The 19192-nt window shown below is 41.3% G+C and overlaps 5 protein-coding genes across 6 annotated transcripts in view; 3 read left to right on the plus strand and 2 right to left on the minus strand.

Annotated features, from left to right (window-relative positions):
- Positions 1 to 1240: 1240 nt before the first annotated feature.
- LOC108163910 overlaps positions 1241 to 19192 on the plus strand; it is a 49736-nt gene continuing 31784 nt past the window's right edge. Inside the window, exon 1 of one of the 2 annotated variants that reach the window (XM_017299438.2) lies at positions 1241 to 2313. The gene's annotated coding sequence lies outside the window, so the exon portion shown is untranslated. Of the gene's footprint in view, positions 2314 to 10613; positions 10698 to 19192 lie in introns of those variants that run through there. The other variant, XM_033393362.1, reaches the window with a different exon arrangement.
- LOC108163911 (keratin-associated protein 5-3) lies at positions 4933 to 5778 on the minus strand. Its single transcript, XM_017299439.2, has one exon. The coding sequence runs from the start codon at positions 5515 to 5517 to the stop codon at positions 5071 to 5073; it is 447 nt and encodes a 148-aa protein (XP_017154928.1). The 5' UTR covers positions 5518 to 5778; the 3' UTR covers positions 4933 to 5070.
- Positions 6462 to 6973, plus strand: LOC108163915 (keratin-associated protein 17-1). The gene is made up of 2 exons (XM_017299443.2): positions 6462 to 6811; positions 6883 to 6973. The coding sequence occupies exon 1, from the start codon at positions 6609 to 6611 to the stop codon at positions 6789 to 6791; it is 183 nt and encodes a 60-aa protein (XP_017154932.1). The 5' UTR covers positions 6462 to 6608; the 3' UTR covers positions 6792 to 6811; positions 6883 to 6973.
- LOC108163912 lies at positions 6893 to 7382 on the plus strand. The gene is made up of 2 exons (XM_017299440.1): positions 6893 to 6985; positions 7048 to 7382. The coding sequence occupies exon 2, from the start codon at positions 7073 to 7075 to the stop codon at positions 7313 to 7315; it is 243 nt and encodes an 80-aa protein (XP_017154929.1). The 5' UTR covers positions 6893 to 6985; positions 7048 to 7072; the 3' UTR covers positions 7316 to 7382.
- On the minus strand, positions 7607 to 8117 carry LOC108163913 (male-specific sperm protein Mst84Dc). The gene is made up of 2 exons (XM_017299442.2): positions 7990 to 8117; positions 7607 to 7935 (listed from the first exon to the last, which is right to left on the minus strand). Exon 2 carries the CDS (start codon positions 7914 to 7916, stop codon positions 7731 to 7733), a length of 186 nt encoding a protein of 61 aa, XP_017154931.1. The 5' UTR covers positions 7917 to 7935; positions 7990 to 8117; the 3' UTR covers positions 7607 to 7730.

Consider the following 19192-nt stretch of genomic DNA (forward strand, 5'->3'; position numbering starts at 1 on the left):
CCTGCCCCACCCATTCGCCGTCTATCTCTCTACCCCTATCTATGTAGCTTCCCCTACCCACTGTATTTCGATTTCTCTGTCTGTCCGTCTGTTTGTCCGCTTGTCTGGATGTCGCTACTTTAGCACCCATTCCGTGTCCTGTTATTTTTCGCTTGTTTGGTTTCTTTGGTGTCCCATTGTCAGCTCATTTGTAATTTTTGGCACAACGATTTCAAATTAAGCAACCGGAAATGAGCTGACATTTTGTATTGCTGCTGCTTCTGCCGCTTCTGCTGCTCTTGCCGCTTCTGCTGCTGTTCGTTTCCATTTCGTTCCACGCTTCTGTCGTTTGCCAGCTTAAGGGCACTTTTGTGGCATATCATCATCATTGAGTTGTCCTTTAAGGACACACACACATTCACCAGCTCTGAGAGAGATCTGCATTCAAGTTGTCTTGTCTATTATTATGACAATATTAATATTTACATTTTACAGTTATTGTCTAGCCAGAGCATCCTTTTCCACACACCACAAACTATCCATCTCTCGCTCTCCTTCCCCTCTCCCCTCCCTCTCCCTCTCTACTCCCGTCACTTCTTCTCTTTTTCCCTCACATGGTACACATGTATCCTTTCTCCGCTCTCCGTTCTACTCTATTCTATTCTGTTTTGTTTTGCCGCATGCCGTGCCTGCTGGCTCGTATGCATTTGGTGTTTTCTTGTATATTGCTCTATGCTACACCCGCTGCCATTTCTGCCTCTCTTCGCCACTCCACTTTATCGTCTTGTTTGTTCTTGTCAATATGGCTTCCATTTTGTATGTTGTGCATTACTTCCGTTAGATGTTAACCACTTTATCCCTTGTCCATTAAATCATGTTTCTTTGTGGCTTGTTCCCGTCACAATTCAACTTCTGTACGTTCTCGTATCGTCAGATGGCACATGAAATCTTCAAAGAACAGTTCTGCAAAGTGTGGCTGTTAACAAAGCTGTTAACTTCCTCAATCGTGCTCACATTTTTCCCATATTTCCCTCTGTTGACTTAACATTTCCCTCAGTCGCTTAACATTTCGAAGTGGAGAGCTTTTGCCTCAGTTATTCTCAGTCAGTTACATATTTCCCAGCAACACAGCAGCACTTCGGCTCGACTTTCGTTAAGTGGCGAGTGCCCTCTCACTGGCAGCTCCACCCGATGGCAGCCGAATCCTTCGGACTCTGGCAGCCTCCTGCTGCCGGCGACATCATCGTCGTACTGCTGCTGCTGCTGCTGCTGGGACTCCGGCTAGGGCCGACAGCTTCCTGCCGCTGATGCTTCAGTTACGTTGATAATGTCAAATCGCTTGGTTCGCTGTGCTGCTGCCTGCGCTGCCGTTGCTGACACCGCTCACGAGGACTACGACCACGACCAGTGCCAGGAGAAGGTCCAGGACGACTATTACTACGACAACAACGGTAGAGACACGGGCTTGGGCCACGAGGACGATGGCGACGACGGCCAACGAGTAAATAAATTAAGCGACGAGCAACAGCAAAGTAAATAATACGAGCAGCAGAAAACAAAGCAAACCAAATGAATTAGCAATACACAAAAAGTTGGCTATCTAAATACGAAAAGCAAACACACAGCACACTTGCAACTGCAACTCCAACTGCCGGCTAAAACGTAAAATGTAAAACGTAAAAAGTGTCAGAATTTGTGAAAATTAATATTTCACCAGAGATTTGAGTGCTTGAGTGCAAACAAACAAAACAAACCGAAAAATACCGAACAAAAACACAGAACAAACCAAACAGCAAACACATAACAGAGAACAGAGAACACAGAAGCTGAAGCCGAAGCCGAAACAGGACAAACTTTTCGGTTTACAAAAGTTTTATTTTACACACTTTTTTCACCCAGTTCCCGTGCTCGCGTAAAATTATGAAAAATATGTGAAAAATGTGCAGAATCCACAAAATACTCGTACAAGAAGAGCAGCAACAAAGGCGACACAAACAGCAACAACAAGAACATTAGCTGGGAGCCCGCCCCTGACATAGGTCAAGCCACTCCGAGCCGGAGAGGCACGAGGCATTTTTTCTGGTCTGTCCCGGAATCCCCTGACGTTTCTTTTCCACTCTGTGCGCGCCAGTGCCAGTGCCGGTGTTCGTGACTGTGTGCGGGAGAAGTAGTGCGGGAGTCCCTGTAACGTGCTAAAATTAGCTAATTTATTGCTCAGACTACAACAATCACAGCAATCACAACCAACCCAACAACAAGAAACCAACAGAAACAGAAACAACAAACGCTTGGCAGTCATAACATTTGCCGTGGCTGCTGGTGCAGGCCCCAAAGGTAAGTGGAAATGCTACTTGGCTGAGATTCTGTTTCCTTTACAAGGAAACCTAGTTGAAAGTTTGGGGCTGAACGGGGTGAAGTGATACTGCGTGAAGTGTAATGATAGTATCTGAATTGTTTGAAAAAATATAGATATGAATTACGCATTGCATTACTAACTAAAGCACTAATCACTCTCAAAAGACTAAGAGAGTGTATTTGTACTTTCATAAAGTATGTCTACAGAAATATTTGGTAAATATACAGTATAAATACAGACTAATGTTGGTAAATAACTTTCTGGATATGATTATTAACCATCAATAAAGCAAACAATTAAGTGTGTCTGCAAGTAAACAGAGTAATTTTACTACCTACACTGATTCGTTAGCCAAGTAAATAATTGAAATTATTAATAATTGGCTGTAATCTGTTCAATTAATTCGTGTTGATACCATATTGAAATTTGTTGTAATCGACACTTTCAATTTAAATTTGGGAAACTGAAATTTCACTCATTTTTTTTTCGAACCTTAGAACCTTGATTCCTTTCACAATATTCACGCCTCCCTTTCTAGACCAAGAGAAAAAAATCCTGAGCCCCGAATAGTTACACTAAGATTCTAATATTAATGCAATTATATTCGCCCCGAGAGTGGTAATATTAGAATGGAAATGTTTCCACTTGAATTTTGATATAAACATGCAAATATTTGATCTAAATATATTTCATACTTAAATTAGATAAACTTCCTACAAATTGAATATAAAACATTTGATAAAACGTTTTTATATTCAGATTAAGTTTTTATATTTAAGTCAAAGTGAATTCTGTTTAACTTCACTATGTTTGTATCTGAAAACCGTATACGTAATTTGAATAAGGATGTGTTTCGCTCAGTTTATTTCTTACTTAATCCAATTGTGGCAGATCTACCCATTGCTCAATTAAATGAAGGATTCTGGCACAGGCCTTTTCACACTCTTCTAGACTGGGGTACACCTGAGGATAGCAATTGTCTCCCGGTCGTAGGGCCAAACATTTGTCATAGGCAAAATAAAATTGTTGATTTTTCACATCATAGCTGTGACAATTTTGAACTGCCGAAGCAGTCAAAGGCATAAAGCAAAAACATTCATTGCATTCGTAGAGGCCAGCAGCTGCAATTGATTGAAATCGGACTCGGAAAATTGTCAGATACGAATTATGTTTTTCCAAAATTTACCCAATTCCAGTAGAATCAGCAGAGCTGGAAGCAGTAAATCAGACATTGCACGTCAGCAAATGGGAGCCACTAACGAAACAAAATTTAATTGGTAATCTCATTAGCGAAGCTGAATTGAAAGTCGTTAGTCATGCTCTGGCGCTTTTCCCCATCGGACGCTTTCAATTCGGTTCTGTCTCCCAAGGCATCAAAATGAGAAAATCTATTCCGTAAGTTTTGTATTTATTAGTTTTGAGCTAAGTCATTTTATACTAATATGGAGTTCAGTATATTAGCTCTTCTTATTTTATGGGAAACCAGCTCTACAAATCAATTGAAGGCTGAATTTCCCTTTATGGAAAGGGGCATCGGATGTGCCCGAATCAATAAGACAGTTCCCGCTGTAAGTTATATCTTCAACACGACTAGCAGAATAATTCATTTAACTTTTGGTCAGCCCCACTTGGGCAGTGAGCTGTGGATCATTACCAGATGGATGGAAAACCAAAAAATGAAACCATTTAGATGCTTTCAGGACGATTATCCACCAGACATACCTGTAGCCACCCATCAAAGCGTTTTTCTGGGCACTGACAATGTCACCTTTGCAGTGCATTTGATTTGTTTAGACGGAGTTTCCTCGGAACAAAAAGATGACAAACATTATTGTAAGTTTCCGATGGAAGAAGAAATATTTGATTGCTTATCAAATTTTGCTTAGATTTGGTTCAAACATACTCAACAAAGAAAAAGCCTGTACAGTCCACTATGGAGGCGATAAGGAAGATCCACGAGGCTCACGGTCTACGAATAAAATGGCTAAGAGGATGCAATTAAAAGTAAATACAATTGATTTATTTTTGAGCTGTCGTCGCCATTTGTGGCATTAATAATAAAAATATTTACCTGCAATTGAGATGGAATGTGCCGAAAGCGCCGAAAAGCGCTCCACAATCCAACTTCAACGATATGATACAGAAAACTGCGACTAATTTTCATATGTCACTACGCTTTTCCAGCACGCCGTGTTCTAAAAAAGTGTGTTCAATTGAACTGTCGCCTTCAGCTCACTTGTATCTAAAAACTTTAAAACCTATGACCTACATCAGTACATCGCGTAACCACAAAGATTGGAATATTTTCACACGGATATTTTTTTTGTTTTTAAAACAGTTTTTTGTAGTCTTTTCCGACGCAAAACCAAAACAAGCTATTTTCAGATTTTCCCCGTTTTTCCCCGCTTTTGTGTTGTTTTCATTCGAGCCAACCAACGTAAAGTTTTTCATGTGCACTGTTTTTTGAGTTCTGTTTTCTCGCTGGCTAACAAAAGTTCGAATGTTAAATGATTTTCAGGGCGGAACTTTGGCATCCCTGAAAATGGAACCGAGCCATTTGTTAGGCTGTCAGGCAACAAAAGAACACGCAAAAAATGACCATCTCCGCGTGACACGTGAATTTATTGCATTCAAAAATATGAAAAGTTTCATCAAAAGTGCAACAACAGCTAGGACAACCATGACGAGCGGGCGTGGGCAGAGCAGCAGGAATTGAGTTGTCGCCTCTGCCATCCCTAGTAGAAGGGTCCAAAGCAGCCACACTCGAAGCAGCAGCCGCACCTGTCGGGCACGAAGTAGAAGGGCGGGGCACAGTTGCAGGTGCAGCTGCCGTTGCAGTTCATGCACTTCATGCACGGCAGGACGGGTCCGACGGGACCACTGGTCAGGGCGTATGAGATCATGGCACACGGCTGTTGGCAACAGCAGCCTCCGCAGGGTCCGCAAGGGCCGCAGGGTCCACAGGGTCCACATCCTCCGCAGGGTCCACAGGGTCCGCAGCCTCCGCAGGGTCCACAGGGTCCGCAGCCTCCGCAGGGTCCACAGGGTCCGCAGCCTCCGCAGGGTCCACAGCCTCCGCAGGGTCCACAGCCTCCGCAGGGTCCACAGGGTTCGCAAGGGCCGCAGGGTCCGCTACAGCAGGGCTTGCACGGCGCACGGCATTTAGGGGGCGGACAGCTCATCGCAAATGTTGAGTTTTTCAGTGACTGATAGAAGGACCACCTGCAACCTGCTGCTTGCTCGTTTGCAAAAGACTTGGCGCAAAAAATGTGCTAAATATGCCGGGATAATTGGAAGGATTTCGGTCCGGTCTCAATTCCCCAATGTGGCAGATAAAGCACCTTTTTTTCGCTTCGTTTTTGCAAAATCCCTTCCAGAATTTATCAATAGTTTCCCAATAAGGTGTTGTGGCAAATGAAAGTGAGAAAAAAAGCAAGGCCCATTCGAGGGGAACCCGAAATTCACATTAAAATTAAGACTCAATATTGCCAGCCAGCGGAACAATTAAATTTCATTTTAAATTCTATTTACCCTGTGGTCCCATTTTTGGCTTATGCAGGATATGAATATCTTAACCAAAGCCACACGCATCCGCCGTACCTCAGTCGTACGTACGTTTATTTGCAGTAAACGATGCGTGGCATGGTGTGGCCGGGTACTCTAGTCCCCTATCGTCCCAGCCCAGTGGTATTCGGTCACTGTGGCTAATGTAATTGATTGTCTGGGGATGGGACTGGGGCTGGGGCTGGCTGGACAGGGACTAGAGCTGAGTGTGTGGCAGATAGGAGTACGTACAGAAAAAAAAACGTTGTTCACGGTTCGTTATGTGTGTGAGAGATATTTGCATGCCAAACAGTGGGTTACATTCGAGAGATTTGGATTTCATGGAGTCATCCAGGCACGGGATAGCCAAAGGTTTAATGAAGAAGTTAAAATTGATTAATTCATCGAAGTTTATAAAAGAATAGTGTATTTTAGATGGTAGAGATACATCTTCATATGCTCCCCTGTATGTCTCACTGTAATTTCTGTGTCACTAATCCCCCGGCCACTTCGTTCCTCTTTTGGCCAGACCTACGAAACGTTTTCCGACCCCTGAAGGGCGGCGTCGACCAGACTGTCCACAGCTGTCAAAGTGAAAGCCCCGAGCGCCTTCACTTCCCATTTCAGTTCGTTTCCTACCTCAGACCTAGTTAGACCTCAGCTCTCGATTTTGTGCTATCTCCCGGCGGTAACGCGAAAAAATACAGTAAAAAAACCGTAAAGCTCCAAGATGTGTGGTGGCTGGGCCTGTTCTTCCTACGGACTTGCCTGCTGCAATGGTCCGTTGTCGACACTTCGCTTCACGGGACGGTGCCTAACCCCTACGCCTTGCGGAGCCTGCGACAGCTGTTCGGCCTCTTGCGGAGGCGGATGCTGTGGCGGCGGGTGCTGTGGAGGCGGATGCTGCTGGTAGAGTTTTCTCGGTATCGAATGGTAAGCAGTTAGCATCAGAGAAATGATCCCCTGTTGGTCATTCCTATCCTAATTTCTACATCATCCAATAGGCCTTGGATATGCATTCTATCAACCATTCTATAAAAACGATGACGACTGATTCTCAGACTCAATCCAGTCGTTGTTATCAAAACATCTAGCGTCCTTTACTTGGTAAGATTTCACAAAGTTTTCCAGCAAAAAAAAATTCCTCATTGAGACGTCTCTCGCCTTAGTTCCGTTCTCAACTCCATTGCCAAGATGTGTGGGGGCTGGGCCTGTGCCTCGTACGATTTAGCCTGCAACAATCCGCCTCTGTCTACAGTGCGATTCACCGGCAGAGACCTAGTGCCCACACCTTGCGGGCCCTTCGACAAGTGTTGGGTGCGTGACACCAGTCGCCAGAACTCCAACAACTGCTATGTGCCACACAACATAGCTCCTCCCTGTCCCCCAGAGCACGGAGGACCGAAAAAGGAACCGCAAATATCCGAGTGCAAGTGAAGGACTTGAGAAAAAATAAATTTACGTATCCATAGCCCAAACATTATGAAATAAATTTTCAAGTACACTTTGTTGTGTTTTTATTTTGGAAAAATTATCCAGTCCGATCAGGTGCATGGCCATGAGAGCGATGGAGGTTTAAGGATGACAAGGAACTAAGATTCATTCTTCTCGACAGGAACCATATCCTTCATGGGGCTGTCCTTGAAGACTTGGAAAGCTTTAGTCCTGAAGACTAACGATATAAAATGTCAGATGCTTAATATCCAACTGATAAAGAAGAAATTGAGATATTTTCAATACATTATTGTTTATTGTAACAGCAACCAAAACTTCGCTCCTCTAATTGTGCGAGGTGTTTCGGCAACAGTTTGGTCTGAGACGAGATTCCTTCTACTCCGCTCCGCTTAGAGTCTCAGTAGTAGGGCCCAAAGCATCCCCATTCACAGCAGCTACAGCAGCGGTTGGGCGGGCAGGTCCAGGGTCCGCAGGGAGGGCAGGGGCCACAGCAGCAGTTGGTGTATTTCATTGCGGGTAGGGCGGGGCCCACTGGACCGTAGGCCAGGGCGTACGAAACCGAACCACAGGCAGTATTACACATCTTGCAGGAACGGAGGAAACTGTAAAAAAAGATTAACTGATTCACGAATAATTTTCAGAAATGTCAAATTTACACTTTGCCGTTTGCTAGAGATCTTTCGAAAAGATTCCAAAGTTTTTGGAGCGAAGAATTTGTTTTGCTTTTGTTTTTTACACGAAAATTTAGGAGATGTGTACGGCACAAGAGACTAAACTAGAATGAGAATATTCTACACACATCTGATGTACGTTTATGGGATTCCATCCAAAGGCACACTTGATGTCGAAAATTTTAAATTTTAAAACAAAAAGAGGATCCGGAAAAGTGGGAGCTGCCTTAAATATCGATCAATGTCAAGCTCTTGCTGTTGTTTTTGTTTTTGTTGTGGTTGCTGGTGCTCAGCTCATGGCGGAGTACGAATTTCACACATCAACAATTTAACATCGGAGCGACCGACAAATACAAAAAAATTGAATTTTTCTAACGACAAAACAGCAGCGCAACAGTTTCGCCCCTCTGGCAAAAATAAGAAATCATTGAAACATGTCTAAAAAGAGGGAAAAATAAGTACTGCGGAGACACCAGCAAAATGGGTGAGGAAGGGTGAACTGGATGCCAAAGGATTTTCGCAGGACCTGCTCTAAACTGGGGAAAAGTCGATGTCGAGTCGAGGCAGACATGAAAGTCTATTAGACTCAACGAAGCAACCTTAACGTCATTTTCCAGCTTCCTTCGGTTTCGTTTAGAGGGAGGTACATGTCAATGTGTGTGTGTGAGTGCGGGACAGGATATAGGACCTCTGTGTGTCTGTGTGGGTGCTGTGATTCACAAAAGCTGACAAGCTCATCGATCCCTGAACATTAGCTAAACATAAATTACACAGATGGCTGCACAACAATTGAGGCGTTTATTATAATGTGTGTTCACACTTGAGGCTTTCAAAAGATGCATTCAAGGCGATGGCAGGAGATGTGGAGACCTAGCAAAAGACACAAGTGAAAGAGGTGGTAGATTTATCTTTAGGAAACGAAAAATATTAATATAAATTAGGGTCTTGGCATCACGGAGCCAGCCTTCGTTCTGGCAAGAGAATTTTTGCTTAATTCTCATTTGTCTAGATAATTAATTGCAGAAATTTGAGGAGTAATACAGATAGAAATCTGTGTGCTATAATTAATTGAAAGTTTGTATCAAAATCTGAATTATGTTGCATAAATTAATAACAATTAAAAGGGACAAATTGATGAAACTCAAACCTGGAATAAGGTTGTCTTTTCTATTCAAATGATGTTCTGGGTGTTCAGCGAAATATATTTAGAATCTCTTCTTGTTATTATTAACTCAGTGTTGAGAAGTTAAATGTTTGCCATGTTATGCACCGCATTATTTATTCATACTACTTTCTTAAAAAGCACTACGCATCGATTTAGCGAAACAACTCGACTTAACAGACCTTTTCTATCTATAAAGACAAAAGACCGGAGACCCCCGGCATGCTAAAAACTATTGCAAAACTCATTTATAGACGAAAAAAAGGAGCGAAACTTGAAGACTGCAATTGAGTACGCCCCCCTCCTGTTTCTATAAGAAACAACACCCCACTTAAGATAATCTCATTGGTGGCATGCCAAAAAGTTTCCCCCACACCCCTCCTCTTCACTCGCACACAGCACATAAAAATGTCACCGCAAAACAAAAAAAAGAAAGCGGAAGGCAAAAAGAAAAACAGCAAAGCAAACAAGCAAGTGGAGAGGCTTCAACTAAAAAAGGTATTTCCTTTTAAATCAAATACAAAAATTGCTGCTGGGATTCCATTCCTCTGCTCGGAGTTCGCTTCCACCTCTCCCTCTCCGAACCCCTCTGTCCATCCCAACCTGGCTCTCTCGTCCTGGCCTTTTTACAAGTGGACACGATGGGCACTTCATTTCACTCCAAAAACATATTGAGCCGGGGCCTCTTGAGTGTGCGCCAAGAGATAAGCGCAATTATATGGCTTCAAGTGGCAGACCAGGACACGACTGGGGCACCGCAGAGACCACGGACAGCCACGGAGGTCGCACAGTAAACTGTATAAATTAGGTGAAAAAGAAAAAGGAACGTAACGTAACTTATGTGACACGGCCTTCATTGAGACAAATGTTGGGTCTTTAAGTGCATTTTTTCCGTTTCTTCAAGCACTTTAAACTTATATATTACAGATACATACTACGTACACATACTCGTCTCGTATTGAAAATATATACGGTATACAAAAGATGTGGAAAATTTCTCTGAACTTTGGCATCTCACATTTGTTCTCTCGTTCGGTCAAGTGCTCGTTATGGGCAATTTTTGTCCAACTGCTTTTTGTGGCCTTTTGTTTCGGCGGTACCTTCTTTTTTGTTGACCACATGCTGAGTGTGGGTCCTGGCCCGTGGGCGAGGCGAGGCACCCGTTGTGTGGGCCTCATTTTGAAGTGGCTTTGTGGCCGATCTCAAAAGAGAAAACTTGTCAAGCATCGGTTTTTGGGGAAATGCTCACAAGTGACCATTGAAAAGTTTACACGATGAAGATGTCAATATGTAAGAAATGTCTTCGAGTGATGCTTATTATAGCTTGCGGAAACTTTTTGCGAAAATTCTGCCTAGGGGACAAAAAATACCAAGTGCATATTATAAAAACATATGTGTACGAGTTAACTGTCAGTGAAGGAATAAATTGATTCCTTTAAATATAAAACTGTTATCAAGAATTTATAAAATGAAAAAACATAAAAGAAAAGCACCACGGCGCTTAGACGATGATTCGGATGGAGTTTTTTTGGTGAGCTATGCTGGTTTCCTTGATTTGGCCTTCCGGCTCCGGAAATTTGTAAATGACGACCCGCCGTTTGAGCTTTATCCCATTTTTTTGGGTAGTCGACCGAAAATTTCTTCGATAATTGATCAATTGATTCTCTAAGCTCGTTGATGCTCGGGCCGTAAGCACTTCACAATGTTTTGCTCTAGCAATCCCTTTGGCAGGTTTCTTGTCCGCTAAGCAACACTTATTGGCTTGCACCCATTTTTTCAAGAGACCAACAAATATTTATATGCACACACACGACGATAAATTAAAAGTGCAATGACAACACCTCAAGAGAAACGAAACCCTTAACATATTTGAGTAAATTCACAACCAGGTATCGAACTTCGAGAACTATAAAAACTACTTTTATTTATTTATTTATTTTTAGTCAGCTATTGCATAGCTGTCAACAAACACAACTCATAATACTCAGATCATTAGTACCGTTGTTTTCGCTTCACAAAATCATACGAAAATCGTCAGTACAAAAATTTGTTCTTATTTATTAGTTTTCCATTATGGGTACAGCTAAGGGGATCTTCAAAAAGACAGCAAGCAAGTCTCTTCTTATGTATCGAAAACAAAAATACGCCCGCACCACTAATAATGGATTCCTCAACTTTCTGAGGGAATTCAAAACAAAATACGTCGGTCTCCACCCCAACATAATGGTGCAGTATGGAGCGCTGTCATGGAGAACAATGCCTGCCAAACAAAAGCTTAAGTACAAAAATTTGACAATAACTAACAAGATTAGAGCTTACTGGAGGTATCTGCGGGCGTCTAAGATGAAGGTTGATAGTCGCTGGTCGCTGAAAAATCCTTGATTTGAAAGAAGTGTAGTGTTTTTTAGAGTTACAATTTTGAGTGTTTGATTTTGGATTTTATTTTTGAAAACTGTTCGTCAAGTTGGCATACAATAAAAGCTTCGAGTGAAATGGAATCCTATCCTACAAAAATGTATGTGGGGGGTGCCCATAACTAGAGCGCGCCCACAACCAGTAAAATTCCCCTAATCACAAAATGATACAAGAAATTACGTATTATTGTGAACCAATTACGTTGCTCCGAATTGAGTGTGCGAATTGGTTTCAGAAAGAGAGTTGAATTTGGATCCGTGCCGAAGAGCATGCTTCTAGTGGTTTCTCAATTTCAAGTAGTGGAACGACCTATGTTTGATTTTGAGCGCATTACAATGTGGACATTCTGTGGCCATGGAATCAACCAGCATTTTCGGATGAGCGGAATATTCAATATGCTAGACGAGTAAACGAAGCCGATTTAAATGCTCGGTGTACTTTTGGCTTCGTCAACAATTTTGTTTTGCATCAGTTCGAATTGTCGTTCTTAATTTCGTCTATCTCGTGCCTCTTGTGATTTAGATTTCCACAACCTCGACATGCTCACAAGCACATTTTCGTTAAGGAAAGGTGAAAAGTAGTTATAGCCTATGAGCATATTTAGTAAAAAAAAAAAGGCACCCTGGCACGAGTTTTTTTATATATTAGATAATACTCATTCATTATAATGAATTAAAACGCAATATCCCGCAAATTCGTATTTATTTCTAAATTTCTTGTGTTTCTTTTTTTTCTTCTATATTTCAAGCACAAAGTATACAAAGTCATCCTTTTTGTATCCCTACGAGACAATTGTTCAACAACAACCCATATATAACCTTAGTTGACATGGCTCAACCGAATTATTGAAATGGGTAAAGAAATGCCGGATTTAGCAGCGTCTCAAATCGCAAACAAACACTCTCCTCTCTCTCTTTTTTAGCCACTTAATCTCCCAGATACTCTCAGGCACTCGCACGCACAGACACCCAGTGCACATTCTGTAGAGAAACTCGAGTTTTGACTCTGGGTAAAAATTATGCGTATTGCAAAAATGTCCATCCTTCTCCCAATACCAAAGCTACGTCCCCTCCATAGATTACTCCTTTTGATGCGGCTGCTTCTCTGAAAATTTGACTACCCTGTAGTCATAGATCTTTGGAGTAGGTATTTTTGCTTTCCAATTTTCAGAGAAAAAAACTCTTCCTTTATCATTCCGTTGGAATTGTTGAATTTATAGGGCCCACTACAACTTACATTTCAGTACAAAGAAATTCGTCTTAGACCACAAACTGCAAACTGAAGCCGCAGCATTACAGATTCCAGAATATACAAAATATTAAAAGAAAGAAATTATAACAAATATAATCCGTACAGTTTTTTGATTCCTGAAAATGAGAGTGTAGGGTGTTCCATAGTCGAGATATCGCCTACACCATTCAAGTTATTTTTGCAGTCTTCGTTTTCTATTTGAAGTACAAAATATTTTTCGTTTATTTGCGCAACGTTCCCCATACCTTCGTACACACAACTTTTCTTCGTCCTGGCCCATTCCTCTCCTTCGTTTTTCCCTCCTTGTCGACTACTTGGCACTGGCGTGGTCTGCTGGATGGAGCTTCTACCACTGCTCCTTAGAGCCACTGCTTTTTGGTAAGTTCTTCTCGGTTGGGTTTTCTGGATTTCTGCTCGTGCTCGTGCAATTTTTTTCTTCTGTGCGTTCTGCCAGGCGGCGTCAAACGTCGGGCGGCGCCAACGCCAACGCCAGCGCCAGTACCCATGTGCGTGGGTGCGTATGAGTGATTCTTTTCCTCCTTGTTGCCTCCTCGGCTCATTCATTCCTTCATTCATTTTGTTCGTCTTGGGTTTGGTAAATGCTGCGAAACATAAAACATCAAATGTAAATTGAAAGTCGTTCGTGTGTGAAACTGAATGTGTCATCAGTTGAAGCGTTTATCATTTTTTTACTGCTTTTCGTATTCGTTTTTAGCTTCATCTGCCGCAGACCCAGACCCAGACCCAGACCCAGGCCCTGGTCCAACCCCAGTTCCAGAACCACTTTCTTAGGGGAGGCTTGCTTTAAGAAGTTTAGATTTTATTTGCAGGGGTGTCAAGTTGCCTTTAAACGATTCTGGGGGGTTCTCGGCGGGGCTAAGTTGTTTGCCAGCCAAAGGAGAGACTCCATTTTTGGTTCGGTCTGGTTGGGGCATTGACTGCGCAATGTTTTGTAAAATCTTTTATTTCCGTCTCAAAGACACGGCACATGTGTTGGCTGGGGCATCATATTTCTCGTATTTATTGTTCGCGTTTGTTGCTTCCATGCAAATATGAATCCAAATTACGTTGGGCATGAATAACTCAACAGAACGAATAACATGAGCCCGAAGTCATAAGGAAAGAGGTACTAACATATCCCCAAGTGGTATTATTGATCCGATTGATTGGTTCAAGGGGGAACAATAGCTGAGGGTATACATTTAAAATAAGAATAGTTGAGTCAAAATTAACTCCATTGGGTCCTTGAGAGTCTTTCTTAACGAGCTTCAAACGATTGAAAGCTTAATTTGTATGCAGATTAAAGATACAGATTGCTGAAGCTACGCAAGAAAATATTCAATAAATACCCCACACAAAATACTTCATAGATTATATTTCATCCAACACTAAACTATTCATCAGCGTTGCCAAACAGAAGATGTAATAATATTAAAGTTCAAGGTCAAGCTATAGTTGTGGCTTAAATTTATATTAAAAAGATTTTTACCATGCGAGACTCTTTTTAATATACTCATGGAAATATTTATTCCATGCGTTCCTACTTGTATTTATAGGTGAATTCGTTAATTTAGAAATATCGTTTATTTGAATTTTAATACGCATGTGCAACCAATTACAGTCACCATCTAAGGAATAACCACATACACCCCCTTCCATAACTATAATCTAGCTATTCAAGACGATGTTTTTTTACAATAAAACTAGTTCCGATCCTAACAGCCACTCCAAAAGCTTCAATGAGCAGCTATTGCTATTGATTGCAGCTGGTCAAATTCTGATCAACATTAAAATCACACATTGGGTAGCATGTCACAGGTCCCATGCAAATGTCGCAGAAGACAGTTTTCTCTAACGGAAAAATTATTCAAAGCATTCTTGATTTTTTAGTCTAGGCATGAAATTCACATAACTAATTCATTATTTATCGGCACCAGTATCTCAGTGCTTGTTATGATTGCCCTTTTAGTATTTATATTATTTAATCTATTCCAGTAATATTTACAGCTTTACCACGTGCCGTCAATTCGATGCTATAAGCATTTAGTAACACATCATTTCATGTGCAATAATTTGATCTTCAATTTATATGCATACGCAACCATGGGGAAAACCCTATTTGAGAGAAGTCCCCCTCTCAGAGAAAAGATATCAAAATAATAAAGGAATATAAAAGTAAGCTGAGCTAGTTTTTTTAGTTGTAAAACAATGTTACTAATTATTTACAATTTAATTGAAAATTACAAAATAATGGGAGTTTTTTCTGCTTGCTTGTTGCTCCAGGTTCGGGGTTTCTCTGGGGTATTTTCTATGCAAATGTCAAGCTCAAACAGAATAGGAGGGGAAACTGCAGCTGCAACAACATTTAGGACAACAACGACATCTGCCAGATGCCAACGAGAGAGCAGAGCTGTGGTTGCCTTCAGTCAAGTGGGGCTTGTTGTTGCTGCTGTTTTTTCGGCCGGGTGGCACTAACTTCATGTCAATCCTTTTGTGGCTTGCCAGTCGTTTAATTTGAATTTAAAATGTTATCCCGCCAAATGCAATAGACCCGCCCGCCCCTTTCTCACTGTACCACCATCTCTCTCAATCAAACTGTGTGGCACTCATTTTCCACTTATTTACAATTACCACATTTTATTATCCCCTTTGCTATCCGGTCCCCTCCCCTACTCTCACCACCCGACCCATCCGAATTGCATTTAACATTTCGCCATTTTATTTATACTCCCGTTTATATTTGTCACACTTTTGTCTTTGTTTTTGGCACCGTTTCCCCTTTTTCGTACAATTTTAACTGCATTTTTGTATGTCTGTCAAATCCCACACAGTTGCCCACACAGTTTTCCACCCAGTTTTTCCGACCCTCAACCTCCGAAACCCAGCTGCCCTTCACCGGTGGGCCAGACCTTGCAGATTTTGATTGTATTTTTGTTTATTTTGTTGCAATTTTAATTACTTTAATGAAAGTTTTAATTGCGAAATAGCAAAAACGCACCGAACGAGTGAGACAGCGCACGAAAAGAAAGACTCAGAGATGGTGAGAGAGAGTGAAAGAGAGGGGTACAGACCCAAGAAAGGAAGAGGAGAGGAGACGAGTGGAACCTGTAATGAGTTTTTGCGGTCTAAGAAAGGTTGGCAGCTGCACGACAACGATGACATGAGAACACTGAAAACTGTTTTCAATGTTGCTGCTGCTGCTGCTTGCCTGGAAAATTTCTATTTCAGGTATGTGCCAGGAATGCTGGGAGTCGCAGAGAGGTGGGGTTACGGGTAGAAGTGAACAATGAACGGCAATGGTCTGATTGATCAATGGTAATGAGAGCTCGCATAGAGAGTCAATTTGTACAGAATCAGGAAACAAAGTCACTCGGATTATAAGGCACACTTGGTAATAAGGGAGATGCCTTCACTGCATGGGAAATAATCAAAGCAGTCACAGTCCCAGGAAGTTACTGGTAAGCTGGGTTGACTTTCCCAGAGTACAGTTCTATTTCTAGGCAAATAATAGATTTCAATGATGTATGCTTCTGTGCTTTGGCAGAGAGGCAAAGCGGCTATTGGGGCATTTAAACGCCCTTTTAAACGGTAAAGATCACTGTAAGCTTACCGGTATCAAAGTCACCGCAAAATAAATCACAGTAAGTCACTCTGGTGACCGAAAGTCAACATCTTTAGCTTCCTGCTCATTAGCATTCGTAATCCGAGGGGAACTCTTTGATCCGGTCGTAATTGCAGTTGGTGGTTGCATTCAGACGCACATTTGCATATATATGTACATATATTTTCGTATATGTATACTCCTAAAGTACTTTATATGCCCCATACATACATACATATATGCCCCACAAGATTTCTCTCTTGACCCACAAAACGAGGCAAGCAAAACGGCACAAAAATGCATGTCATACGAGGTCTCGTTTACAACTCCATTGCCAGGCACAGGCACCGGGACCGCACCGAAGTTTAAATAAAATATGCAAACAATTGAGAAGCCACAAGGTATGGACAAAATGAAATAAGTGAGCCGTATCCAGTAGAGTAGAGTAATAGAAAAGAAAAATAGAACCGAAATAGAAATAGAATGGAAATCAGAGACGAGTTGGTAACTGGCAATGCCAATGATGCAGAGCATAAAAGATACAAATGTATCTCCTGTTAGGATAGGAAGAGGGGAACTTTTTCTCCACTTTACAATACATTACGTATGGCATAATAGAATCGTTGGTTCATATAACAAATGTAGCACATTTCACATTTCTTTTCAGAGATTACCGCACGCTGGATACAATGTCTTCGTTCAGCTATTGATAAATCTGTCTAGCTTAAGATTATGCTTTTTGCTATTTTGTCAATTGTTTATAAACAATATATATATATATATATATATAGAGTGCCTCTTCATTGGAAATTAATAATGGCAATTGCTTACGTAGCTTAATGCCAATTGCAATCGTTGAGTACCGGATGCAGAAATAGAATTTAAAAAATAAATAAATAAACAGTTGCAGCGCAACTGTCTCTTTGAACGCTATTAATGCTAACTAAATGTCCTTTTAGTGAATTTCAAGATGAAGTTTAAACCCTTTGTTGATATTGCGAGCAGGGTACTTTAGTGTCGCAATGCCTCAGGTAAATTAAACATTATTGGTACTTACATACCCACAACATCCCTTCCCCTAGAAACGTTTGCCCCTGGATTCTTCCGTTAGATAATTTTGGTATAAGACATTTCCAAGTTCTTTTTCGTTCCTTTTTTTATAGTTTTTCCAGAGCATCGTTAAAAGCATTCGCTGTCGCTGTCGGCAGTGGCCCATAAAATGCATTAATGCTTTGCATGCTGTGCCCCAAAAGTCCAAGTAAATATATACATATACATATACAGATATATTTAAATGTACATATGTACGTATGTATGTATATAGAGACGGAAAAATAAAAAGAGATACGCAAAATTGCATTTTTGGCAACAAGATTTTAATTGCATTTTGTATGTGCTCATTACCTTAAATGGAGAGTAAGAGAGAGGGCAATTCTACTTCCAGCTTCCTTCTCTGGCTCTGCCATACTTCGCTTCTCCTCTCCCCCTGGGTCCATGTAGCCATCTCTTTCACTGTTTGGCATTGGTAGCCGTTTTAATGCCAAACTTGGCAAACTTATTTGGAAAGCGACAACTTCCTACCGAAAAAAATTCAATAAAAATGTTTCAATCGAAGCTTCGACCACCAGATACCCTCTACTGATGCTGCTACTGATTGTAATTTTACAAATTAAGATGTTATAAAGAATATAACTGGTATTTTCTAGTTATATCTTATTTGTTTTATTTGATGTTTAGACCTTAAAGATCGCAACAATTTACATTTATAAAATCAGAGTACACCCTTTTACCAAAAAATGGCTGGGTATACAAAAAAAAGCCAAAAAAAGGAACAAATTACAACCAGGCCATATTTAAATATACAAAAAAATCTGTGAGAAGGAACAACAAGAAAGAAGATTCCGCACACATCTGTGTGAGTGTTTGCACTCATGTGTGTGATGGTGTACGAATATCCATGTGTGTGTGTGTCACTTTTGTTTCAAATGAGTGGCAAAGTGGCAAAACGAAATGAGAACCAAGAGCAAAGAGAATACGAGCATGGCCAAAAGTAAAGAGCCCACCAAAGAGAAGAAAAGGAAAACAAAAGCAAAAGAAGAAAGAAAGAAGTTTTAACGACAAAAACAAACAGGGAGAAAGGGGAATGGCTGTGGCCCATGTGTGAGTGTATCTATGTAAATGTCTGTGGGTGTGTGCTTTTTATTTAAATGAAAAATAATTAAACTGTGGATTGAAGACTCTTTTTTTTGTTCACCCTCCTTTTTTGGGCGTAACGGAAAGACAATTAGGAAATGGTCGTTTAAGCAGACGCAGTGGGTAGGGTGGTGGAAGGGTGGGCTAGTGGATCACTCGTACGAGTTGGTGGGGTGGAAGGGGGAGGGGGGGAGATGGGGATGAGTGAAATGCGTAGTTCTATCGGAGTGGAACTAAGAAGATTCCACCACCCCTCCACCGCCACCCCAATGGACTCTGGTCGACTTGCCTCTTTACGATTATTCCTCTATCCATTCACTTATTTTCTCTGTTCATTTCGCGTCTTTCTTGGCAGTTAATACTATTATTTTTTTCATCTGTGCAGTGCAACACACACGCGGATTAGTGTTGAAATTAAATCGATTTATAGTACATCCTCGTGTGTCTGTGTATGTGTTTTTATATCTGTGTTTGAAGCCATTTTTTAATTAAAGTGCAGCCGTTAATTGCATTAATCACTGTATTTTCTATGGGCGTCAGTGAGTGGAAGCGGAATCAGTGCGGAA

The sequence above is a fragment of the Drosophila miranda genome, chromosome 4 (assembly GCF_003369915.1).
Source record: "Drosophila miranda strain MSH22 chromosome 4, D.miranda_PacBio2.1, whole genome shotgun sequence".
NCBI lineage: Eukaryota > Metazoa > Arthropoda > Insecta > Diptera > Drosophilidae > Drosophila > Drosophila miranda.